General features: G+C 40.8%; 2 protein-coding genes across 2 annotated transcripts in view; both read left to right on the top strand.

The window, feature by feature from the left end:
- Positions 1 to 1,350: 1,350 nt before the first annotated feature.
- On the top strand, positions 1,351 to 14,665 carry dhfr (dihydrofolate reductase). Its single transcript, XM_086313552.1, has 6 exons — positions 1,351 to 1,506; positions 1,981 to 2,030; positions 11,000 to 11,105; positions 11,310 to 11,433; positions 11,677 to 11,792; positions 14,018 to 14,665. The coding sequence occupies exons 1-6, from the start codon at positions 1,415 to 1,417 to the stop codon at positions 14,097 to 14,099; spliced, it is 570 nt and encodes a 189-aa protein (XP_086169678.1). The 5' UTR covers positions 1,351 to 1,414; the 3' UTR covers positions 14,100 to 14,665.
- A 6,035-nt stretch (positions 14,666 to 20,700) lies between these two features.
- The window catches only part of LOC147316988 (multiple epidermal growth factor-like domains protein 9), a 41,280-nt gene continuing 34,706 nt past the window's right edge, over positions 20,701 to 27,274 (top strand). Inside the window, exon 1 of the mRNA XM_086313547.1 lies at positions 20,701 to 21,415. Coding sequence (XP_086169673.1) covers positions 20,869 to 21,415 — 547 coding nt within the window. The 5' untranslated portion in view covers positions 20,701 to 20,868. The remainder of the gene's footprint in view (positions 21,416 to 27,274) is intronic.

The following is a 27,274-nucleotide window of genomic DNA, read 5'->3' as shown; positions in this document are numbered from 1 at the left end:
GACTCATTTTGTCAGGACACTGACTGGAAAAAGGTTTGGTCTTTGTAACAAAAAATCCTCCTTACTAACAAAATGAGATTTAATTTAAGCTAATTCATAGATTTTACCCTGTTAAAAGCTTCCTTTAAAAATATAAGTGACATAGACACATTTTGCGCCTTTTGTAAGATTGTCCCAGAGACCTGCTCGCATTTACTTTTGGTTGTGTACCTTTACTCAGATTTTATGGAGAGATATCACTAGTTGCATCTCTTACAGCATCTTATCAAAATTTGTACCATGTTTTTATTGTAATCAAAACACGTTTTTATTTGGTTATACTGACTCTAGTGAGCTTTTTACCTCATGAATCTGATTTTACTCCTCGCCAAATACCGCATCCATAAATTCAATTCAATTTCAATTCAGTCTTTATTGACAGACTTTATTTCCATAGTTAAAAGGATGGCTCACTGTCGGATCTGTGTGTGCTAAAATTATACTGTTTCTAGAGCCGTCCAGTCGTTCTCTAAAAGTGAACTTTAAATTCCGTAAAAGTCCAAATACCCACAGCTACAAACATCTGACTGGCACTAGACCCTCTAGGTATCCTAAGAAGGATTCTCCTTGCATCATTATATGCAACATGCAGCTTCTGCATGCTACATTGTTTGTAAGATGACCACAAGCGGGCAGTATATGGCGGTGCGCTTTAAACCCACTTTAACTGGAAGTGAAGAAAAGCTGAATTTGCGTACAATAGTATTTTCCTGCACAGAGTTTACACCGTTGTCGCTATATATCATCATCATCATCACTTATTTGATCAGTAAGGGGGTAAAGGGGGTAGGAACCGTAGAAGTGTAAACTACTCCTTTTCGAGCACACACATTCTATAGACATAAATATATACATGAAAATTTGATGATTTTTAAGTTTTGTTTTGTTTTTCTTTTTTCTCTTGTTATTTCAGTTATATTTGCATGTTCGAAATAAAATTCTATTCTATTCTAATAATAAAGTGAAAGATGTATTTCACCATTAAATGTAAGTTCTCAAACAAGAAACCGTACTTCTCCCCTTTCAGGAAAGAATTAGATCTCTGACTACAATTTGTTCCTCTCACAACAAGAAAGCTTTAAAAACCAAAAATATTTGTAATATTTTTAATCTCTTTAATTATTCGGCGTCAAAGCATCTCTCGCTTTTGTCCCCCTTTTAACCTGTATTTCTATCCTATTTGTTTAATTATACATACTGTTCCACTGTATTATAATTTTGCACTACAATAATACATTGTGTTCTCCATGTATTATGCTTGCTGTTGTTAAAAAAGGTTTCTGTTGAAATAAAGTTGGAGAAAAAAAAGAGAAGCAATCGTCGTCATTTCCGGCGTTTCTGTGGCGGGAGTGTACAGTGTCAGTCCACGGTAACGATGGCCCGCGTTTTGAACGCCATTGTGGCCGTGTGCCCTGACCGGGGAATCGGCAACAAGGGAAACCTGCCATGGCACCCCATTAGGCTCAGGTCAGTCCCGCCGGCCGATGTTTTTGTATCTCTTATGTCGAGTATCTGTGTTTATATTGATTAATCGACAGGATTTCTGAAATGAACCGTTTTGTATGGCACTGTACATCGGCTGTGCTACATTTTTAATCACTGTACATATCTTCAGACAATCAATATGCTTTGGCTAGATCTCTGGTGAAGAAAACATTTTTAATATCTTATCTGGGTAATGGACGTGTACAAGTGACTTTGGCAAAACCTGACAGCAGCTTCTACACTGTGACAGAAATGTTGTTTCTGGCTCAAAGTGACTTAATATCATTCATGAGAAATAAGTCTGAGATGTGTTTGGCGGATTATAGGCCAACAATTCATTCACAACAGTTTAAATATGGGACATTTGTTGGTACAAGCTAAGTCTAACCTAAGGTCAAGCGAGCTGATGTAGCGACGTTAAAATGTACATCTGTAAACATACATGTTCTTTTACAGTAAGGAATTCGCACATTTCCGAAAGATGACAGCAACTCCGTCAGTGAAAGGTAACTCATCTCCACCTTGTCTTTGCTTAGTCACAGGTCAAAGTTCTCTGAGTGACCTAACTTAAACATGAACATAAAGCAACAAGTGTGCTGCTTGTATCGAAGGGCCAGGGTTGAATAGAATAGAATAATTCTTTAATTGTCCCACAAGGGGAAATTTGGGCTACGTCCACACGTACCCGGGTATTTTTGAAAACGGAAAATCTCCGTTTTCAAAAATACCCGGGTACGTGTGGACGTAACCTTGGTTGTAACAGCAGCAAGAAAAACACATATACAAACAATGCTGCTTGGCTACAAACTTTCCTGATACCAACTTACAGTGTCCTATCTCTTTAAGACTGCACCTTACTCCACCCTTACCCTGTCCCTCCCTCTTCTTGAGGTAGGCCTACATGTCTACCACAGCTATTTCAATCTTCTTCTTTTTTCTTTGCAAAATTCACCAAGATTCGTCCTTCTGGATTTCTCTGCTTAACATCAAATCAAATCACTTTTATTGTCACATCACATGTGCAGGTACATTGGTACAGCACATGTGAGTGAAATTCTTGTGTGCGAGCTTCACAAGCAACAGAGTTGTTCAAAATACAATAATGTAAACAAGCAAAATACAAGAATGGCTACATCTGAAACTAATAAATATATGTACAATATATAATAGTATATGCATTTCTGGATGTGTATACTAAATATTTTTCTGTGTGTGTGTGTGTGTGTGTGTACACATATTTTACAAATTAAATAGAGTAAACAATGAATAGAATATATAAAATAAATAAAATAAAATATACAGAGTGAGACATGTGCAAAACAGTGGCATTACTGTACAGTATGGAGTGCATAATGTTAAAGTTCCAGTAGTGAAGCTGAGGTGTCTATGAAGTGTTCAGCAGTCTGATGGCCTGATGGAAAAAGCTGTCTCTCAGTCTGCTGGTACGGGACCGGATGCTGCAGAACCTCCTTCCTGATGGAAGTAGTCTGAACAGTTTATGGCTGGGGTGACTGGAGTCCTTGATGATCCTCCCCGCTTTCTTCAGGCAGCGCTTCCTGTAGATGTCTTGGAGGGAGGGAAGCTCACCTCCAATTATCCGTTCAGAGCACCGCACTACTCGCTGGAGAGCTTTGCAGTTGTAGGCGGTGCTGTTGCCATACCAGGTGGTGATGCATCCAGTGAGGATGCTCTCAATGGCACAGTGATAGAAGGTCCTGAGGATGCGGGGGCTCATGCCGAATCTTTTCAGTCTCCTGAGAAAGAAGAGGCGCTGCTGCACCTTCTTCACTGTTTTGTTTGTGTGTACTGACCACGTAAGATCCTCAGCCAGATGTACACCAAGGAACCGGAAGCTGCTCACTCTCTCCACAGCAGCGCCGCTGATGGTGATGGGGGTGTGTACTTCTCTGCACCTCCGGAAGTCCACTATCAACTCCTTTGTCTTTGCGACGTTGAGGGTGAGATGGTTGTCTTGACACCAGTGGGTCAGGGCGCTGACCTCCTCCCTGTAAGCTGTCTCATCACTGTTGGTGATAAGACCCACCACTGTAGTGTCGTCCGCAAACTTCACAATGATGTTGGAGTTGTTAGTGGCTGTGCAGTCGTAGGTGTAGAGTGAGTACAGGAGAGGGCTCAGTACACACCCCTGTGGAGCACCAGTGTTCAGTGTGATGGGGGATGAGGTGATGCTGCCCAGTCTGACCACTTGGCGTATGTCAGACAGGAAGCTAAGGATCCAGCTGCAGAGGGAGCTGCTCAGTCCTAGATCCTGCAGTTTCCTGTCCAGCTTCGAGGGAACGATGGTGTTGAATGCTGAGCTGTAATCTACAAACAGCATTCTCACATACGTGTCTCTCTTCTCCAGGTGTGACAGGGCAGTGTGTAGTGTCAGGGCTATGGCATCATCAGTGGACCTGTTGTGGCGGTATGCGAACTGTAGAGGGTCCAGTGAGTCGGGTAGTGCAGAGCAGATGAAGTCCCTGACCAGCTTCTCGAAGCATTTGCTTACGATGGGGGTCAGGGCTACAGGTCGCCAGTCGTTCAATGAGGAGATGGTGGAGGATTTGGGTACAGGGACGATGGTGGCCATTTTGAAGCAGGCTGGGACTACAGACAGAGAGAGGGAAAGGTTGAAGATGTGCGTGAACACTCCAGCCAGCTGAGCCGCGCATGACTTGAGGACGCGGCCGGGAATCCCGTCCGGACCAGTAGCTTTGCGTGCGTTCACCTTCCTGAAGCACCTCCGCACATCCTCCTCAGACACAGTGTGCGCACCGCGGATGACGTCAGTGCGCACACTGTCCGGTCTCATGGTGTTTTCGCTGTGTCGAATCTAGCATAGAATACGTTTAGATCCTCACACAGAGAGGCCGTGGTCTGCGGTGTGCTGGTTTTCCCTCTAAAGTCTGTGATCGTGTTTAGTCCCTGCCACATACTCCGAGGGTTGTCAAACTGTTGCTCCACCCTGTCCCTGTACTCACGTTTGGCTGCTTTGATCGTCTTCCGGAGTTGGTAATGTGCGTGTTTGTAGTCCGATGTGTTCGCGGAGGCAAAGGCGGTGCTCCGTGCCGCGCGAACATCTCCGTTAATCCAGGGTTTTTGATTTGGGAAGGATTTAACTGTTCTGGATGGGACGACATCTTCCACGCATTTCCTGATAAATCCGCAGACTGAGTCTGTGTATTCATCAATGTCCCTAGCAGCCACGTGAAACATTTCCCAGTCCGCGTGATCAAAACAGTCCCGCAGCGCAGACTCCGATCATACTAATCCAACACCTACTAGTTACCTGTTATTTTACCTACATGTTGGTGAAAGAACACGACTTGGTGTTGGTGCTATGGTAGAGTATCACTCCCTGCTCCTGTTACTATGAATGATGGTGTTTTTGTATAACTTATCTGTTACAATGGCCTATAATTTTAATAAAAAGCTCACACACGCCAAAGCACATAATTCGATTCACCCACTAATTATATTCGCAGTATTCATTCAGTGTGTCTTTCTGGATTTGCTAGCTTAGTTTAGCTCGTAGCCAGATCTCTAGCAACATGGCCTCTCCACCCGTCCCTCCTGCACTTTCCTGCTCAGTGTGTCAGAAGTTTAGTTACTCCTCTGCCTCCTTTAGTAATAATGATACTTGTACCTGTAGTCAGTGCGACCGAAGCCACCCTCATGTGTTGAGGAGCAAACTCTGGTTGTTGGCAATACTGTTTTGAAACGTAAAAATAATAAACGTGATAACCTCAAATTACAGAAAAAAACCCATCTAGATAGTGACTATAAAAACGATTGACCAAGTTACAGATATTGCAGCTCATTTATTTAACTTTTTCTTTGGTGTGTGGGGAGACATACATGGTGTGCCCATCAAAAGTCCCACGGCTGTCTGCATGAATTATGAGCAGGGCTGAGATTTCGGCTCCCACATACCGATGGACAATTAATAACTGACTTATGAAATTAATCGTGGGACAGATATAATTGTGTCAAACAAAAATGGGCCAGATGTGACCCGCGAGCCATACATTTGACACTCCTGTTCTGGATCTTGTATCTGGCACATATGGCATAGAAACTGAACACTTAAGAGTATTTCCTGACTGTTTTCCTACTTTTGTCTAATCCTTTCCTAATAACATTTAAATTAATGGATTACACAGCACATCAGAGTAAAATAATCTATGGGATAATCGATAATTACTTGATTACTAAAATAGCTGATAGCTGCAGCCCTACAGCTACCTGAATGCTACTCTGTTTTTGTTGTCAAAATTTTTTTATTGAGAATAACATTCCTTTTTTTTTTTTTTTTTTTTTTTTGCAACATCCACATAAACTAAACAACATGGTAAATAATGTAATATGTTTTACACTATCATTGTGAAACTACATATTTTGGAGAGTAGTATATATCGAAAAGTAATTCACTGTGTATCATAACACACTCCAATTCAACAGATGTAGCTCAGGATTTTAGCACAGATTTACCTCTGTCCAGACCCATCATAATTATGTCATTATGTCAAACCCATACTTTGGGTTTTGTGAAAAAACAGAAGCTTGTCAGAAGTTGGTTGTTATTATTATTAATTATTAATGGCCCGCTTGTATGTGGGAGCTGAATCTTCAGCCCTGCTGAGAATCTATGCAGGTAGGGGTGGGACTTTATTTTGATGGGGCACACTATGTGGCCAGTCACATGAAAAGACAGACTGGGACCATACCATCATACCAATTCTTGATTTAACAGGGAGCATATGAAGGGAAGCCAATATAGGAGAAATATGTTCTCTCTTTTTTAGTCCCTGTCAATAAAGTGCTTTGAGTGCTCAGAAGAGTAGAAAAGTGCTATATATGAACCAGTCCATTTACCATTTACTCTTGCTGTAGCATTTTGGATTAACTGAAGACTTCTCCAGGAGTTTTTAAGACATCCTGATAATAATAAAATACAGTAGTCCAGCCTAGAAGTAATAAATGCATGAACTAGTTTTTCAGCATCACTCCGAGACAGGATATTTCTAATTTTAGGGATTTTGTGCAAATGGAAAAAAGCAGTCGTATATATGTTTAGTATGTGTGTTTGAAGGACATATACTGGTCAAAAAAATGGTTCCTCACAGTGTTACTGGATGCTGAGATAATGACATCCAGAGTAAGAATCTGGTGAGATACCATATTTTGAAGATTTTCAGGGCCGAGTACAATGACCTCAGTTATATCTGAATTTAGAAGTAGAAAATTAGAAAGCATCCAGGTCTTTGTCTTTAAGACATTCCTGTAGTTTAACTAATTGGTGTTGCTTCATGGATAGATAAAGTTGGGTGTCATCTGCATAGCAGTGAAAATGTATCCAATCCCTTCTGAAGATACTGCCAAAGAGAAGCATGTATAATGTAAATAGAATTGGTCCTAGCACGGAACCCTATGGAACTCCATAGTTAACCTGTGTGTGAAGAGGACTCTCCATTTACATGAACAAATTGAACTCTTTTAGATAGATATGATACAAACCACTGTTGGACAGTACCTGTAATACGTGTACTGCATGCTTTAATAGGATATTATGGTCAGGGTTTTGGGTGGATAATGGGAGGAGAGAAGCTGCAGAGAGGCATGTAAGACATCTCTGCTTCCTCCTCCCAACTCCGGATAATCACATTTTGGGGTGGTTTAATAAATTTGGCCAGATTTCTAGAAATGAGAGCTGCTCCATCCAAAGTGGGATGGATGCCATCTCTCTTAACAAGTCCAGGTTGGCTCCAGAAAGTTTCCCAATTATCTATAAAGTAGGGGTGCAACAATACACAAAATTCACGGTTCGGTTCGGTTCGATACTTTGGTGTCACGGTTCGATATTTTTTCGATACAAAAAAAATGTTCATGCCTTTTTAATTTGTCATTTATTAAACTTATAAATATATATTTTAACTCAAAAGTACAGTTTTTAAATTTAATGTTGCTGAAACAAAAGTAATTAAAAAAATAAATATATCTCAGGGCTCTCAAAATTTCAAAATCTCTGGTAGCCCTTCGGGCATTTTTTGGTAGCCCAAAATAAATGTAAGTAGCCCGAATAAAAAGAGAGAGCAATTTTGTGATTGATGTTTTGTTTCCTTTACAATATTATACATTAAAGTATAATATTGTAAAGGAAACAAAACATCAGTCAAAAAATTGTTGAAAAACAAATTACAACATTGTATAAAAATTACAATCATCAACTCAAATACTTGGTTCTAATTGAACAGAAATTTCTATGAACTTGTAAGAACTGTGTAGGACATGGAATCAGTCTGTGTCAGATCCTGAATTTGAAATTTCCACTGAAGTCACGGGTAAGAGGCAAGTGGAACCAAGATCTAGGCCATTTGCTTTTTGAAGTTTGCAAAGACTGCTAAATTTTGCCAGTGGTAGTTCACTCTTTGCAACATAGTACGCTGTTCTAAACAGATTTTTCAGGTTTATTTTTAGTATGTTATTTGCAATTGGTGTTTGTTCTGGGAAAGATATTGCAGACTGAGCAATAATGCATTTCTTGCATTTCTCATGGGTTCTAATGGGGGCCTTTCTTAAAATGACTGGTCCCAGTAACAAAGGCGCTTGTCGACTCAGGAATCGAGAGAAAACCAACAACACACTCGGCAGAACATTATGTTATTTACACGGGTGCACATAAGTGGTCCGCATGTGCGCATTCGCTGTCAAAATAAAAGACGCGCACCAGATAAGAAGTTGCAACGCGCGTTTGTGTCCATATAAAAGGCACTGTTTTTGTCCGCTAGAGTGGGATTTTCACGGCACATTCTGCACCACATCTCTGTGCGTTCATCATTTGTTTGAAGCCAGCTCACCTCCTGCAACCACTTTTCCGAGAATACGTGCTGTTTTTATGGTTCGGACTCCTTCTGACATTTTGGAGGTGGAGGAACACCAAAGTAATTGCTTAAAGGATTTTGTTTCTTCGACATCTTTAAGAGTTCTAAACAAATGTCTGTCCTCCTCCAGAAAATCTTATGTATGCAAACACGCGTTTTGGTTTTTTTTTTTGGTTTTTTTTGGACAGCGAATGCGCACCTGCGGACCACTTATGTGCAGCCCCGGTTATTTAGCTTGTCGTATTGCAGCCACAGAAATTCTTTTGTCCATGAAACCATAAAACTGCACTTTCTTTTTGCCTTATAGTCTGATTTGTCATAACTTTTCCGTTTTGTGGTAAGCTTTTCTTTGGCTGTCACTTCTTTACCCTGACCTGTCTTATTTGGCTCAGCAGAACTAAAATATATATCCTGCTGCTTTTACACACGCACTCACATAACGCTCAGCGATTCTCTGCGCGATCAACCTCTCACATGTTTAAGCTGCGGGAGATTTCACTTGTCATGTTTGCATAGTAAGCGAATGATTGATAAGACGATGTCAGAGGAATTGGTGCGCAAATTATCATCACTCACCAATCAGTACTGTCGCTCTCTATACACAGTTTGCGCGATTGCAAAGTGAAAGCAAAAAACAAGCGCAAATTCAAACGCGATTTCAATATAATAATAATAATAATAATAATAATGGATACTTTATTGATCCCCATGGGGAAATTACTTGTTTTTCTCTGCATTTGACCCATTCACTCAGTGAAGCAGTGGGCAGCCCACTAAGCAGGCGCCCGGGGAGCAGTGTGTAGGGACGGTACAGGGTAGCCGTTAAGTGGATTCGAACCGCCGACCTTCCGATCATGGGGCGACCACTTTACCTACTGAGCTATCCCTGCCCCCCAATATGTCACATATTGACAGTGGCTCACCGATGCCAATGACATAATTACCCAGCTACATTTCCGAAAGAATGCAAAAGCATTGACATATATTTTTCCTTCAATAGCCCGACGGGCAGGGCAGAGATAGATTTTGGTAGCCCGACTGGAAAAATCGCTAGCCCCAGGACGTCGGGCTAGCGATTTTGCAAGCCCTGTATCTGATTGAGGAATCACTCATCTTTGGAAAAGGGTTTATTACAGAGAAATGGCTCTTTCCAAAATAAAAGCAATACTATCCGCTTCTTCTGGGCTATATTCTCAGCAGCATATTGTAGCGGGTCAGGGCTGTTCGGGGTTCTGTTTGTACAGTTATGTTTTGTTTATGTTGCCATAGTGACGGGTGACGCCCTCTCGCTGCAACGGTGTGTCCTTCCGGGGTCAGAGGGTGCCCTGTGTGTTGTTGTTGTTGCTGTGCGGTTGCCGCGCTGAGCAGTTAGCTAGCGGCAGTGTTCTTCTGCAGATGTCAATAAATGGCTGTGCTCCCTGGCTAGCTCACGGGAAGCAAGACCAAACGACACCTCCGTCTCCTCCTTGTCTGAGCTCGCCACAATATTAAACATATCAGGTCCCCATAAGGAGAATCATGTGCTAACGGCTGTCTAAATGACTCTGGTAAAGTTTGTAGCATGCATGCTTGTTGTTTTTGTCTGCTTCCACTTGATTTTGCACTAGGATGATGTCGGCGTAAATGTGCAGTCATATTCGTTGTGTTCCCACTAGTGCTGTCAGCGTTAATCTCGTTGAAATGACGTTAACGCCACAACACGGCAAATCTCCGTTAATGAGCTACCGCGGATCGCCCCGTGCGTGGGGCTAGACGGCCAACATGTTAACGAGCTAACTGCGCTAACACACTAGTTCCCACCCATGTAATTGAGCATTGCGTGGCACATCCAACATACTGTTTTACTTTTGTCCATGACGCGCTTACCTTCAGGGTCATACGTCACATGAAAACCAAAATAATTCCAAACGCCAGATCTGAATGAGGGTGGGGGAGGTTCAATTTGCCATGTTGCAAGGAGCGCTTAACTTCTGCCTCGCTAGCTTGCCCTGCGCTCTTCCTTCTGACAATGCTGTCTGTGTTGAACGCTCAGTGGATCTGCGCTCGACAGTGCAGCCTAGGCAGAGTAGTCGAACGCAGATTCACTGAGCGCTCAAAATAAATTACAAATTTTGTATTGTTCGATACATATGCGTACCGAACCGAAAGCACTGTATCGAACGGTTCAATATCGATACGAGTATCATTGCACCCCTACTATAAAGCCCACATCATTTTTTTGGACACCACTCAGACAGCCAGCAATTTAAGGAGAACATGCAGCTAAACATGTCACTCCTGATTGAGGAGAGGACCGGAGAAAAAAGACAAAACAAAAGACTGGGTGGTCAGCTACCAGGACTTTTTCTGTAATTTTACACATTTATTTCTTACAATTTAAGTCTGAAGAGTTCTGACAAATTTCAGTTACATATTTAACTTAATTACACAGACACAAAGTGGAGTTTCACTTGTTCGTCCCACTTAAGATCAAAATGGGCGGTATGTGGCCTGTGACATAAAAGGAGTTTGACACTCCATGCACTGGAGATTGCACGCTAAAACATGTGATAATAATAACTGATTAAATGAATTCAAAACCTGTCTTTGTGCAGGCAAGCAGAATGTGGTGATCATGGGCAAGAAGACGTGGTACTCCATCCCAGAGAAGAACAGACCTCTGAGCAACAGAGTCAACATTGTCCTCAGCAGGAAGTGCAAGTATTTGTCACACACAGTGCCATTTCACGGTGTCACGTTTTATCATAATGCCCAGTGTGCAGTGCATTGACTTCCTGCGTGTCTGTGTGAGTGTGTGTGTGTGTGTGTGTGGGGGGGGATATTTTATTACTCAGTGCAGAGTTTTGCTACACAAAGTATTGCCCTGTTCTAACTGACATGCTGTAACTGGTCATTCTGGTCCAGAGTGCCCCCTGCAGGAGCACACTACTTGGCGTCAGACTTCAGCTCAGCCCTCAGGCTAATCGAAACAGAACTGGCTGATCAGGCCGATCAGGTCTGGGTTATAGGGGGCAGTTCTCTCTACAAGGTATGTTTGTATTCACTTCCACTTTTTTTTAGAGTCAGAAATTGGTCATTTTGAATTAACCAAAAAAGAGTAGGCCAGGCTAACTGATTACATATTAATAGTCAGCTGGACTCTAAATAGTTACTCCAAAGTGGTTTTTACTGTCACACTGGTGACTGCTACTATTGATGGTTATATAGTGAAGCACTTCAAGAGAAGCTGCAACTACACACCTTTCTCTTTAATTATGTTTTGATCATCCAGGAGATGATGGGGAGCACGGGAATGAGAAGACTGTTTGTCACTCAAATTCTGAAGCAGTTTCAGTGCGACACATTCTTACCTGAGATCAGTCTGGACAAATATCGTCTGCTGCCAGAGTAAGACCATCACACATGCTTGGCACTAGTTTATGCATATTTGTCACACATTTCAAATCATTAAACAGAACTAAAATACCCCTGAGTCACACTAATTGTCGGGAATCCTCGAAGAACAGGCCGAGGAGTTTCCCTGATGCTTAGCTTTGTCCACCCTAGCTGGAAAATCCAGAAAACTGTTTTATTTCTTATTTATCGTCCACCAGGCCCTTACTCGAAGAAGTCGTACCATTAATTAATGCTTCAATTAATATTAATATGATCAACTTATCTCTATTAATTGGCTACGTACCACAGGCTGTCGAGCTGGCAGTAGCAATCACCTGACCCATCTGTCAGCTAATTATAGGCCATTTTCCAACCTTTGTTTTTTCTCAAAGGTTCTTGAAAGAGTAGTTGTCAAACAGTCAGTCAGGTTTCAGAGCTCATCACAGCACAGAAACAGCTTTAGTGAAGGGAAAATGATCTTCTTATGGCCTCTGTCAGTTTACTTGTCTCTGTGCTTATCCTTATATTTTATTACAGTGGTTAGAGCAGGGGTGGGCAATTCAAGGCCTCGAGGGCCGGTGTCCTGCAGGTTTTAAATCTCACCTTGGGTCAACACACCTGAATCAACCGATTCGTTCGTTACCAGCCCTCTGGAGAACTTCAGGACATGTTGAGGAGCTAATGTAGCCATTTAAATCAGCTGTGTTGGATCAAGGACACATCTAAAACCTGCAGGGACACTGGCCCTCGAGGCCTGGAGTTGCCCACCCCTGGGTTAGAGCATGCTGATAGGTAAGGTGATGCACTGCAGTTGTTTGAAACATATCTATCTAACAGTCTCCAGTTTGTTTGTTTGTATTGAGAGTCCTCTTCACACACTTAATTACTTGTGTGTAAAGAGGATAATTTTGGGAGTTCTACTGGATTCTGTGCTAGGACCAATTCTGTTTACACTATGCTTATGCACTATCATTAAAAGGCATAGCAAACGTTTTCACTTCTATGCAGATGATATCCAACTTTTTCAATCCATAAAGCCAGATAACACACACCAATTAATTAAACTTCAGTGATGTCTTAAAGAAATAAAGACATGGATGATCTCTAATTTACTCCTTCTAAAATCAGATAAAACTAAGGTTATTGAACTCGGCCCTGAAAATCTTTGAAATATAGTACTGAATGGGAAGTAGAGACTTCAGCTTCCAGGCCCCTCTTCTGTGGAACCAGGTCTCATTTTGAATATTTTTGCATATAGATTGGATCAGGTGACCCTGAATCCTCCTTTAGTTACGCTGCAATAGGTCTAGGCTGCTGGGGGATTCCCATGATGGACAGAGTGTTTCCCTTTCACTCACTATGTGTTTATACACCACTCTGCATTTAATGATTAGTTATTATTAATCTCTGGCTCTCTTCCACAGTGTGTCGTTGTCCTGTCTTCCTCCCCTCACCCCCAACAGGTCGCAACAGATGGCTGCCCCTCCCTGAGCCTGGTTCTGCCAGAGGTTTCTTCCTGTTAAAAAGGAGTTTTTCCTTCCCACTCTTGCTAAAGTGTTTGCTCAAATGGGGTCATCTGATTGTTTTCTCTATTTTCTTTGTATTATTGTAGGGTCTTTACCTTATAATATAAAGCTTGAGGTAACTGTTGCTTGGAGTTGGCACTACCATGAGCCACTGATATTTGGAAGTTTTACTGTAATCCACCAGAATCCCATTTGTCCCATTGTGGGCCAGTGCATGAAATTCTTGTATCTTTGCAAGTTCTATAATGGAGCCGTGTGACTATTTTTGTCCATGCAAGTGTCGAGAGGGAGTATCTGACACTACACAAAAAATAATAATGCAGTGCAGTGCATCATCGCAGTACAATTTTTTTTATATGGAAAATAATTTGTTTGATCCTCTACACCGGGCATTTTGTATAGGGTCACATCAGCCGTGGCAGTTCATCATGGAAAAACAACTAATCAACACATTTCAACTTTATATTCAAAATACTATTTCAAGAATTATCTCAAAATTTGTACCTCCTTCTCAAAATGATCAATAGCTCTAATACTCCTTGGTACACACATAACAAAGTAAGGAAAATGTTGAAGGTTGATTATATAATAAAGTGTTATGTGAATGATGTTGAAATTGGGTATTTGAATGTGAAATAATGCACTTGCCTCTAAACTTTATTTGTAGATGAATCAAGATGCATTAAAGGTTAAAGATCATTTCTCCTACAGGTTTCCAGATGTACCACATGAGCTGCAGGAGGAGAATGGGATTCAGTACCGATTTGAAGTCTATGAGAGCATCCAGGAATGATGAGGCAACGCAGAAATCAAAAAAGTTGATGTGATTTGTAAATGATCACCATTATGTAAATGCTGGACTTATTGTTTGGAACAGACGGCGGAAAACAAAAACAAACCTGTGTTAAGTAGTACTGGAATTGACCCACCACACTTCACAGGTGTGATGGAAGTGATGCTGGGACTAGATCTAGTTTGATTTGAGTTTGTTCAGTTTTGTTTTCTTCAAGTAATGAATGATCTTAGAAAAGGAAGAGGTATGTAAAGGTGTAGTCTCTGATCTCTTTTCTCATATAAATGTGTCACAGCAAAGTAAACAAAATAAAGTGCAACTGTGGCTTCTGGAAAGTCACTTGTTTAATTTATTTATTATTTTGTCCTCTTTCCTTTTGCAATCAGAATTTTGATCTGAATGCACAGTGGTGACGAACACATTTTGCTTTTGCAAGAACAATTGTCAATTTTAAACAACACCTTATACATTTTTGATTACCATTTGGGGGATGCAGAGATTTTGTTACCCAAGTAGCTTTTTATAGATTGTGTTGACTGGGATTAAATTTTTCCTGTACGATGGATTTCAGTTGCTGATATTCAAGGAATTTACTGTTGCTAATTCTATAGTTATTCAAATGAAATACATTTGAAATCTTGTATAAGATGTTCTAGATTTTTTTTTTTATCCCTTTCACCAAGCTGAATGCCAAGCGTGAACAACAAATTGATTCACTGATCTACATCATCAGTTTTATTTTATATTACCTTTTTGACAAAAGCTACAAAATGGATGGCTACAACAGCTAAGTTTGCTTCTTAAGCACTATATGTTCACTAATAAGGGTAGGATAAAGCTGTCGTTGGAAAAAAGATGTTGATAGCTACCATAGAAAATTAGTTAGAGAAGCTTTGAGATGCATGTTTTGGAGACCTAGAGTACTTTTGCCCCTTTTCTCATAGATTTACATACAATCAAAAGTGTCTCTGAAATCACAGGAGTCACCCTCTGCTGGCTATTAAAAGAATGTTGGTTCAAGGATTGTTAACTTGGTAAACTTTTATTAGAGTGTTAAATGGCTGCAAAGTAAAGTCTACAAGGTTTCCCACTCTGACAGCTTTCAGCTGATACAAACGACCAGGCAATCGACCTCCAGTACCTGCTGGGACAAAACTGCCCCCACCCCTCTATTCAAGGCATTTCATGAATAAAAGGGAGAGAAAATTGAGTAGTGTAGAGTAAGGGTTCCCCATAGAGGGCCTTCTTTACCTGTACAAATGCCAGCTGGTACTGCTCCATTCACTGGACAAGATCCTTGGCACCTTTTGGTCAGGTCTGACCACAAACCAGTGGTAGTAACTGGCAAGCCCCAAGACCAGCCTCACCTCTTTTTTTTTTTGTTTTAGGAATGTACTTACCAGTTACTGTACCTCCATCCATCCAATCCAAGAAAATTTGCCAGTAGCCCCTGGATGAATAAATAAACATGAGCTGTGCCTACTCGGTCCAGGAGCTTGCTGACCTGGGCCATGGGATAAGCGTCAAACTGTGAGACCTTGTTCACCTTACTGATACTCAGCACGTGATGAATGACTGTATATTTGCACAATTATTTCTTCTTTGCAGCACCTTTTCAACGACCTCCTGCTGCACACCACAGCTCTCTCCTCTGGGCCGCAGCAGCAGAGCGACAAACCATGCCCTGCCACAGCAACAGAGGAGAGCTGCCTCCATCCTCAAAGACCCCCACACACCCCCAACACAGACTGTTCACACTTCTGCCCTCGGGACGAAGGTTTAGAAGTGTGAAATCCAGAACATCCCGACTCCACAACTCCTTCTTCCCCACTGCTATCAGACTCTTGAACAGCTGACCTATTTTAACAGTAATAATAATTTTTTCACATCAGGTCATCTTACATATCAAACCAGCATATTAAGCTCATAGCTCTTTTGCACACAAATCTATTTAATACTTCAATTTTTGTCTCTATTTATTTATACTATTTGTATTTTATCTGTTCTAGTCCTATTTGTACATATTAACCGGCATCTGTGTGTGGACAGCAGAGAAAGAATTTCATTGCACAGAGAAATTATTTTCTTTGTACACATGACAATGCTTTGAATCTTTGAATCTTGAATTTTTTCTTAATCATGAACTATAAACATTGATGAGGTGCATCTTTTGACTTTGCCTTTATTATAGTTTTAGCATTTTGATGCTGTTAACAGTTACATACTGAGCAAATATGATGATAGCAGCTAACCTTTGCCATGCCCAGCTGGACCACAGACCTTTATGGCATTGTCAAAAGGAGCAGGAAGTGAATTCTGCATGGGACAAAACTCTTCATGTCATTATTTGTGCAGCTATTAAGGATTCTTCAGCGATACTTACCGTAAAAATAACTTTTTTGGCAGGTTTTTGGTGGAGTCTAATGGAGTATAAAACTGGGGCCCATATGTAAATCTGAACCCTTCACACACATAAGTCTTTCTAACTATCCCCTTTTCTGTTTTCAGACTATTTCTTCGTGAAATGAAGGGAAATTGTTGAAATTAGAATTTACTTAATCTTTATTTTCCAATTGAGGTGAATTGTTCTGGAGCTGGTTCCTTTTATCCAACTCAAACCTGTCAATTCATCTTAATACTGGGAATAATGTAAAATAAATCTCAGTTTAAGTCATACACCTTTTCTTAAGCACTGCTAAATGGTCATTTCCATCAGTAATGTTTTGAAACAACACTAATACTAAATAACATATTAATATTAAATAGTACCCTGAAGCACACTGAATTTCTTTGCATCATTTATTACACAATTTGCCCTGAGGATACTCTTGTGAAAGCTGAACTAGGGAAGACATAATAGAAGATATAGTACAAAAACAATGCACAGTGTATCGGCAACTGTAGCCCCAGTAACACACACCTGGGACATAAAATTAAAAATAAATCACAGGAACTCACAGGGAGAGAAAAAATTAGAGCTAACTTCACTGCAGAGATGGAGAAAGATGTAAGAAAAGAAAGGAGAAGGCAGGTATAGACTGCTAGGTGAAACTTGATAAACTGCACATTTAAAGATTATATGTGACGTCATTATTTTTAATCACATATTGGATCTGTATATGATGTGTTTTGATCAAATGTGTGTTTTTATTTTGTGAAACATCTTGCAAAACAAACTGAGTGTAGTAGTTTTGTGTTATTCAAGTGTTGCATGACAATTCTCTGTATCTTTTGCAGGATAAGCAGTTTGGCTTGGACACAGTAACATAAAAAAATATTTCTGGTGAACACCTTCAAAATATTGTCAAATTACATGAATTATTAAATATGGTTCTTTTTTTCATTTCTTTGTGTGTGTGTGTGTGTGTGTGTGTGTGTGTGTGTGTGTGTGTGTGTGCGCGCGTGCGCGTGCTTTCAGTATTTTTCCTTGGTGTAACGGATCATGTGTGTTGCTCACAGTATACACGTGTGCTACACTACCGTTTCTGAATATGGCCATATGATTCCGAGCTTTTCTAACAAACTGACTTGTTATCGCCCCATGAGGCCACTAGGGGGCAACAAACACTTGCCAATCATAAACTGACTACAAGAAATCAAGGGACCATACCCTTACTTCCTGTGGTGACCTTAAAATAAACGTCTAAACTTTTGCGTAGGCACAACCTAAACATAACGTGACTCCCCAATCCTTACTCCTCACCAGCCCCAAGAAAAGAGCAACAGCACAATACCATTTAAGATGCTAGAATCAGTTTCTTTGCTCTGGAAGTAGGCAATGCCAAAACATAAAAAAAAAAAAACTTCTGTTGAGCTTCCACAACAGAAATTTTAAAAAAGACAGTTCTCTAATCTAGGCTCCCTATCAATGAACAAGAGGAACCAAAGGTAAACAAAAAAAACAAACAAAAAACGACTCACTTCTGCTGAAATGTGCTGTGGTGAAATATTCACAGTTCACTACTTAACAAAGATTATTTACAAAATCCTCTCAACAAACATTTCAGGAGTAAATATAAATAAATACATATTGGGTGATATCTTTTTCAGCTGTACTATTGTGCAGTTGATGGTTGCTTTTTGAGAAGTAACAGAGTGAATCCTCCTGCAGGAGCACTGCTCCAGCCCACACAGCACTGGCATCCACCTCGAGTTTAAGATGGCACATGAAATCTGGAGCAGCGAGGAGAGGAGCGCTGCAAAGGAGAGCGTTAGTATCATCAACAAATTACTTAACAAGTGTCAAGTGTGGAAAAACTACTTTTGCAAACAGATCTACAGCATATACAGTAATTGAACATTTGAATTCTTCTAATGTCTTGATGCATTCTCAATCATCCAGGTAAGTAAATCTCCAAAAGTTGATTCTGTTCATTTGGACGTAGCGTTTTCAGTGGGAGAAACGTTTCGTCACTCATCCAAGTAACTTCTTCAGTCTCAGCTGACTGCAGGTTTCCTCACTGAAGGAAACCAGTCCATTGTTCCTTCAGTGGGCTGGTTTCAGTCATTATGCAAATGTACTGTTTTTAAGATTGGGGAAACATGTAGTCGGCTGTGACTGAAGAAGTCACTTGGATAAGTGACGAAACGTTTCTCCCACTGAAAACGTTACGTTCAAATGAACAGAATCAACTTTTGGAGAATTCTTCTAACCAGTACGGGCACTGTGAACAGCTAACAAATATGAGAAAACATCACGAATAAAGGGTTTTCTTAACTTTTTTTATTTTAAAAACTTGCTTGCTATAAAATCAACATGTGACGCATATGTGTAATACTGCAGATATTAACTGTATGTTTGAAGTGGCACGATGTCCATATTTTTAGGGAATATTTGGGTGGTTAAGGCAGTGCATGTTATTACTGATTTAATAATCAATTACTAAATCAATTAGTAATCAATTATGCTGCAGAATTTTTTTCATTCTACTTTTGAAGGCACATTTTTGTTGTTTCCTTAGAAAAATTAGGAATGAAAACTGATTGTAAAATGAATAAATTGACTCATAAATAACAATCTATAAAATATAAAGCTTTGCTTTTTTGTAGTGTCACAATAATTCCATTCCTGGTGGAATTCATTTCTATTTTATTTATATAAAATTGAACTAAAGTAGCTGGGTATCCTGCAGAGAGGTTTGCGGGGGCCACCCTCAGCTCAAAGGAAAACGGCACCTCATTTCCTAATGCATTTACCTCCATCCCAGAACTGTGTTTCTTTTTCTTTCTTGTAACTCTCTCTCAGCACAGGAACCATAGGATTCACAGGAGGACACTCTGCACCCTGAGTTTTTCCAGCTTTACTCTTTTATATTTTTAATAAACCAAACATCTTCTAAGTGGTCTGGTCTTTGTTAGTGGAACAAAAATGGAAATGTGTTGCTTGAATATAATTAATTTACATATTTGTTGTTGTTTTATAATAACAAGTGTCCTATAATTCTTACGGGTGAGTATTTTAATTAAACCTGTCAGTGTGTTCTAGACAATTTCACCACATGCAAGATAGGTATTGCTGAAAACACGATGAAGAAAAACAGGTATGTAAAGATAATTATTTGTTTTTATAAATTTTTTAAAACAATACAATATTAAAACCGGACTCATTTTGATTATTATGCAATATAAAAACACATTTAAAGGAGCAGCATGCTCTGACTATAGCTCTCCCCACATCACATCTGCTGGATAACAACACTGAAGACCTGACAAACCATCTTCTTGGTAGAAGGCTTGTACAGTTTTCATTGTGGGTTTTTTTTTTAACCATGACTAGGTGATGGTTACGCTGCGTTTAAATGTTTGATGGACTCACACGTTTTTATTAGCAAAGCCTTAGCACGGTCCCATTCGCTCATAGCCTTGCTGTCCCATTTTGGGTAAATGAGAAAACTAAAAACGGAAAAATGGTATTACTGCTTTAGTTGTTGTACATGTAGTACATTAAGCTTGCCCGCTGTTTAACCCGTGATCTTTTGCAGCCTGCGCTTTCCATGGTCAGCTTCCTGTTTGATGCTTGGCCCAAATATGCCACCATGTCACTGGTGAGGACATGGAATATGGATTATGCGGTTTCACAACCAGGGTTTAGCAAAAACGTGTTCGTTTTCACATACGTCAGGAGAGAAAATACCCATGATCCACTCAAACTTATGCCCAAGTCACCTTTATTTCACACAGAGCTTTTTATTAAGCTGTAGATTGCGTTTCAGGAAGAGTAGCTCCAGGAAATTTTTTAATGATGCTAGTAAATTTTATGACAGTTAATGCGTGTGGTGTTATTAAGAGCAAGGCAATAATTGGACCTTTAGGCCAGCAATTATTGGAAATTTCCATACCTAAGCGGGCGCATACTGAGGTGTAAAATGGGACAAAAAATAATAAACTTATATTTGCCACATTATTTTTACAAAGTACCCTATCAATACAAAAAATTCATGAATGGAAACCGGTTATAATTTTCGGGGAGGCTGAGACACTTGATAATTTACAACTTATTGTCTGCGGCGTGAAAAAGGGACTATCCAATCAACGAGCGATCGAATGCCCCGTGGGCATTTTTCCTGGGCTCCCATTGGCTCACTGGTACGTCGATCTGAGGAACGGCTCGCGCTAGGTTGCAGCGCAGGTGAAGTGTTGACGGTGGTTCATAGGGCAACAAACAGCAGTGTACGCCGCCGGGAGACATCAATGCTGGAGTACACGTCCATTCAGGGAACGGTCTGAGGAAGACCATTACTGGGGCTTACATGGAGAGCTGAGGCTGAACATGACGTTAACGTCCTTAATGATGTACATATCTCTGCTTTTACTATTTATTTTGTATGTATATAGTGGGTTTTCTGAAGCTGCGCCCCGCATCAGTACCTACGATGCGTCGTCTATCTCCGGGAAAAGCGGCTCAGCCTCCGATGCCTGGGATACCTTCCGCAACGACATGCTTCGCAGTTTACCAGAGAGCTGGTTCACTCTCTCGCCTTCAGCCGGACTCGCACCGTTGCCGACTATTGTTTCAGCCGATCCTTCCACCACCACCACGGCCATCTCCAAAACGCCAACCACGGACCCGACACCCACCCCCACCAGCACAATTCACGCCCCTGATGTTGGAATAATCCCATACACTAAAGAACAAACAACACCGTTTTCCAGGCTAACCGGCGTGCGCAAGCGGTCCGCCGACGCGCGAACATCCCTCTTCACTCCGGAGAAAATGCTGCAGACCTTGGTGTCCATGGTTTCCCAGCGCACGGCCAACGATGCCTGGGCTGCGGATAATATCGACACATCTGTTACCTCAGTGGAGAGCAGCCAGGGTGAGTCCTGTGAAGCAGGAACCTTTGCAGATTTAACGTTTGTGTTGCGCAGTCACATCAGTAGGCTCGGATGGTGGCTCCGTGGGTTTGACGCATCCACCGAATTAACCAGATTGCAACAATGGGCAGACGCCTCAGAGTGCATAGTGTGCCCCTTTGAAAATAAGCAAGAGCCTAGATGCTTCCCCTGCACAGCTCCGTTCTAACATAGGGTTTCATTTTTTAATTATTATTATTTTAGGACGAGTGTGACATATATTACGTTGTTGGGGTTGGGTGTGGGGGGCTTGAGGGGGTGTGTAATCCTGTTGTTGTTCACTCAGTTTCTCCAATTCACAGAGAATTCATCCAAGCCTTGATTCTGTATAGTCAGAGCAGCCATGTTTGCAGCTGACAGGGAATACGCTGCTCATATAGCTGCTTCATCTTCTCCATTGTTGTTTGCTTGGCATATTCAGAACAAGGCCATCCAAGCAAAATGGCTAGGCAGGCCAAGCCATGAATGAGCAATGACAGTGGGGGAGTCTGCCCCCTCCTCCTCCTCCTCTCACACCTCACACACATCTCAGCATCCATGGTGTTGTTCTCCAGTCTGCCACAAATACCGCACAAATGTCCAAAATTCACCTTCAGCAGATGGTGTGTCTTCGTGCTTTGGCTTTCTTTTGCCCTTATCCTGTTGTAACCACATAAAAATGGTTTTTATGTGTTCTTGTTCAACACTGTCTATTCCCTTTTTGTCTGTAAAAGCTTCATCCCCTATCTCCCCGGGCCACACTGTGTTCTGCTTGTAGCTTTATAGAGCACTACACACACCAACACGTACACACACAGTTGCACACCTCCTGAACCTAAGTGTAAAATTCAGGCTACTGTATTTGAATGATATTGGCTTCCCCACACCAGGGGGTCCAATCTAGTCATGTTTTTTTTACAGTGACCCCTTTGTTCTCCTCACTGTGTCCTACCTGACTGTCAGCATTAATCCTAGTGATGGTGGCGGATTAAGAAAGCTGGTTGTGGTGTACTGCAGCCATAAATGGCTATTGAGAAATCTCCAGATTTGACTGGTTTGGGAGGAAAGAAGTAAAGCTTGGGTTCTGGTTGAACTCCTGGTAGATGGGCCATTAAAGATGCACAAATGTTCAGTGGAACATTGTTAAAGAACATCTTCCATTTTGACTGTTTCGAGTTTGATTTTGGCTTAACCTTATAACAGAAGTAGCGTTATGCTAAAATATACATAAGAGGCCTAATTTGAGAGGCAACATGTTTTAGTTTCTGAAAGTGGCATATATCTAAAATACAAACTAACTCTGCTGCCAAGTGGATCACCGTTGACCTGGTGGATGCTCAGAGGTTATTTCTTGGTGCTGGATCACAACTGTATTCCAGAAATGAACACAAGCACAATATTCCCCAGCTCTGACCTGTTATGTTATGGAAATGGAATCCCTCAAGGTGTTCATCTGTGTTGTCAGGTACCTGCATGTTAGCAGGGGATCCTGTGGGAGCTTAGAGGCCACATAAACACCCTGGAGTCTTTGTCTTGTTCGTCAAGCCAAGAGGCTGCCACCATCAGGAAGTGCTTTTTCAACAGGGGGTGGAGGCATGGGGGTCTGCTTGGTCTGCAACAGTGTTTACGCGAGTGGCCCTTTACAAAGTAACATCCACATCAGCATTATCCATTTCACATGTAAGTAGTTTTACTGTTATAGTTAGCTGTGAGTATCTATAAGTCTATAACATGGCACATAAACAAGAAAAAATTCTATTGATACTGATTAAACGTTATCAAAAAAACAGTTTTCGAGTTTATTTTTCTTTTCATAATATGTAAGTAATAAATATGTAAGTCTGTTTGGGCCATAAGCATTCTGGTTGGACAAAATAAGCTTTTGAATTGGTTTACCTTATTTTCTGTCATATGCACACTGTCACAATGGTGGATGCTCACATTAAAAAGGAATGATTGTTCAAATAATGAGGTTAATGTACCTACAAGTAATCCCTATCAGCTAAAAGCTCAGGCTACAGCTCTAAACACTGAGTTTCAGGCTGTTTTTTGTGCTCTTGGTTATATAGAGGTAATATCCCTAATATGGTCAGCTCTCGCTATGAGCACAAAAGTGAACAGACAGTCGCTAGTAAAGCAGAATGAAACAAACAGCTTTGTCTCTGTCAAAAGGCGAACTGAGGAGGTGAGCCAGGGCCTAGTATATGTTAACTAAGAATGGTTTTCTTGCTCTAGTAGAGTTCAAGGATTGAAGTATGGAGCTAGAAATAAATGAGTGAGCAACAAAGTTAAAATGTTGAACTTTGGCTGGGATCACAGAAGCCCCACCCACCTGCTGTTCAGACCTTCTGTTCATAATTGACAGCCAATAAGAAAAAAAAGTTAGCCCAAAGAGGAAAAACAGGTTCTGCACGCGAGCAGATAAATAAAGATTTTTGAACTGCGATTCATGCAAATATACTCTACCAGAGTGCAGGAAGTGTTCAGTCAAAATGCAGCATATTTACCAAACTGCTTCCTGGATCCTTTTTCATGTTAGTGAGGCATTTAGTCATTTCTCCTTTTAAGTCATTTGATCCACTTTGTTACGTGAACCGTGAGGTCAAAATGAAACACATGGCCACGTGTCAGGTCATAAATGGAAACTTCAGCTGGCCTTGTTTAGATTTGTAACTTCAAAACCCCCCAAACTCTCTATTCTTGTAGCGTGAAGGCCACTCACACGACATCATCACATCATTCGGGATAACGCCTCGCTCGGCTACCTCAGTAGATTCTCTTCCAGGGCAGAGGCCCCATAGACCAATACCATGTGGTGTTTTTCCACAGCTTTACTTTGCAAAGTCTCCCAGTGCTTCATGGAAGATAATGCGTTTTGACTCTCCAAACAAATCTCAAAGCACAATGATTGTTTTCACCATAGCAAGCTCTAAATTAGGCAGGACAGGAGGCAGTTGTTTTGTTTTTCTTTTTCTTTTTTCATGGCGAGCAGTCTGCCACTGTCTGTTCCTGAATACCAGCAGCCATGCTGTCACAACCCTTTACAGCAAGTTAAATAGGAGAAAGATGAACTCTTGCTTCGGTTCCTCCTCACCTTCTCTTCCTCGCTGCACGCAGTTCCAGTGCAATCTAAATCAAACTTGCTGCCGCGGCCTCACAGAATCATCTCACACCTAGCGGAAGCTGGGTTTTAAGAATGAACTTTGTGCGTGTGTTAGGGGTGATGCATTCACTGGATCGCACACATTTTCAGGCGTGATCAGAACTGACAGTTCCTATGCGGACATTGCTGTAGCAAAGGCCCAGACTGTATATTCAACAAGCTTGCGTAACCACAGGCCTTTATTAGTTACATAAAACTCCAAGCAGCAGTGGCAGACGAGTATAATCTGAGTAGGACGCCTGAGCGGGAATGCATTAAAATTTAGCTGTCCTTTCCTCTCTTAATGTTAGTTGAGATATTGTGTGCACACCACATATAAAAACATGCTGTTCTGCTCTCTTATTTGTCTGTTTTCTTTGTCTCACTGCTGAGCACAGAATGGAGACACACAGTCGAGCCTTCAGTTGCCACACCTAGCCTGAGATCAGATGAATAATAGATTGGCACTCTGTGGATTCATCCACATGTCTGTCATTACATCCTCCATATGCAGCACAGTTGCACACTTATCTCTAGACTGTCTAGAGTCTCCATGAGATGGGAATCTTGTTTTTTGTTTTTTTGAAGCATAAGTGAATTGTGCTTTCAACAAAACAGAAACCAGCCAAAGAAAGACAAGGTTTCATTTGAAAAATCTGGATGAGCAAAGTGTAACTTTGTGCACTTCTTTAGCACAACACAGTGGGCAGCTCCTAGACACAGATGATATTAGTGGACTGTGGTTCGATTGTGCAGCTTAAAGTGAACGATGGTGGAAGCCAGGGCAGCACCTAGTGTCTTCATTTCTGGGCATGCTCACATTTGGTCCATTTTCAAATTAAATTTCTCTTCCACTACCAGTTCCAAAGTTTCCAGATTCAGTAAATGTGTAAGGCAGGTGTCTGTGTAATGTTGGGCTAAACTGGTTTATGACAAATGCTAGCATAAAGACTTCGCTCTTTACAAACACAGTGCATCACGCCGATTCCATTAGCTGTGGAATGCTGCAATGACAGTGACAGCATGATCAGCTATAAAAAGGCTTAAAACATTAGGTCAAATGTTTGAACTGAGATGAGTGAAATTCTGGGTTTTCTGTTCCAGGAAAAACTGAATCAGTCACCATGGTAACAGACTCTGTAAACTTCAAAGTCTCAATTTCTTCCTCACTCTTCCCCTCTTGCTGCACCTGATCCACCTGTGTGATGCCACATTTCCTCATTCATAAAGTTGCTGTAAAAGCATAATTCATTTTACAAACACTTAGATGTTAGTGTGCTTTTTTAATTAACATGAGTGCTATGGCATTCACTCAGTTGTCAGTATATAAGGACAGAGTTATTATCTACTCGGAATATTAAATAAATTTTAGTCTCCATCCTGCTAACTCTGACTCTGTAGGCAGTAATGGAGCTATCAGAGTGACAGCCTGTTTTTGTCCACTGCAAACATCTATTGAGCCTTACTGTAGCAATCACTATTTAAAGAAAAGGGTCTTTAGACAGAGAAGACTGATCAATGATGAATAACTTGTCATATAGTAAATGGTAATAGTCATAAAAAATGCCTGTCACAGCTGGGATCTTTGAGATAAGGCTCTATAAAACAACATTTTGAAAGGTACATGGTCTGAAATTCAGTCTGAACATGTCTCAGTGGGTTTTTACAAACACTTGCATGGGTTAGGCCAAGTGCAAGTGGCGTCCTCACATTGACATCCAAAATGGATATGGATCACGGATTCTGACTGAGTCAGGCCCGGATCTTTGGTTCTCATCATTTCTTAGCTCCTCTGATTAGATCCATTCATAATGGCTTACTCCCTGGCACAATCTGTGCTCCTTATTTAAAATGGCTGATCCCCCAAGACTGTATTGAAGTATTGAAGTAAAATCATGTTTAGCTTTACTAATAGTACTTTTCCAAGTCTTTATTCAATGCAAGCTCCACGGAAAGTAACGTACAGCATCTCTGTTATGACTGTAAGAGAGCCATCATTTGTAAGGGAAGCTGCTGTTAGATCAGGTTAACAAGGGAACATAAAAGCTGAGTTTTTCTGTAAATCTCATTAAGGGGTTTTTATTCAGTAGTGGGGAAAATAAAAAATAAAAAAAATTGTATTTTTAAAAAAAGTGAGGTTGTTATAGTACTCCAGTAGATTCAATTTTTACTGAATAAATATTGAAAAAACAAAATGATCTTTTGCTATCTGGGTAATTAACAGCAGGTCTATCAGTAAACTGTGATCTGTTTCTTCATATTTTAATCCTCCGTTTCTGACTCCTACAGTTTGAATAATTAGATTCACAAATCAAACCTAAATTAGGGTTCCAGCTTCATCTAATGACACTTCAAGTTGGGTAAAAGATGCCAGCAGACATTTATTTTTTTGTATCTATTTTTTTTTTTTTTTTAATTAAACATTCATACTTATTATGAAGATGACATAGTATCTCAAGATGATTATAATTACTCCTCTTCCTTGCTGTGATTTCAGGTAAATATCATAGTCAGTACTGACATGTGTTCATTTCTCTCAGGCCACCGGATTACAAATGCAGATTGTCCTTTCCACATTCATGCATGTGCAGCTGAATGTGCGCATGAACATGCTCTGAAATGACTGAACTTGCTCTGATCAGCTGGTCTGGAACAGGGAACTCAGTTACAGATTAGAGTTAATCAACTCAGAGTTTACTTT

Source organism: Aulonocara sp. 'chitande type north' Nkhata Bay, linkage group LG12 (assembly GCF_057382095.1).
Source record: "Aulonocara sp. 'chitande type north' Nkhata Bay isolate Kocher_YH1m ecotype deep benthic linkage group LG12, A_spYH_male_GT1.1, whole genome shotgun sequence".
Lineage (NCBI taxonomy): Eukaryota > Metazoa > Chordata > Actinopteri > Cichliformes > Cichlidae > Aulonocara > Aulonocara sp. 'chitande type north' Nkhata Bay.
Note: the sequence above shows the minus strand (reverse complement) of the source record. Positions and strands in the feature narration are given on the sequence as shown.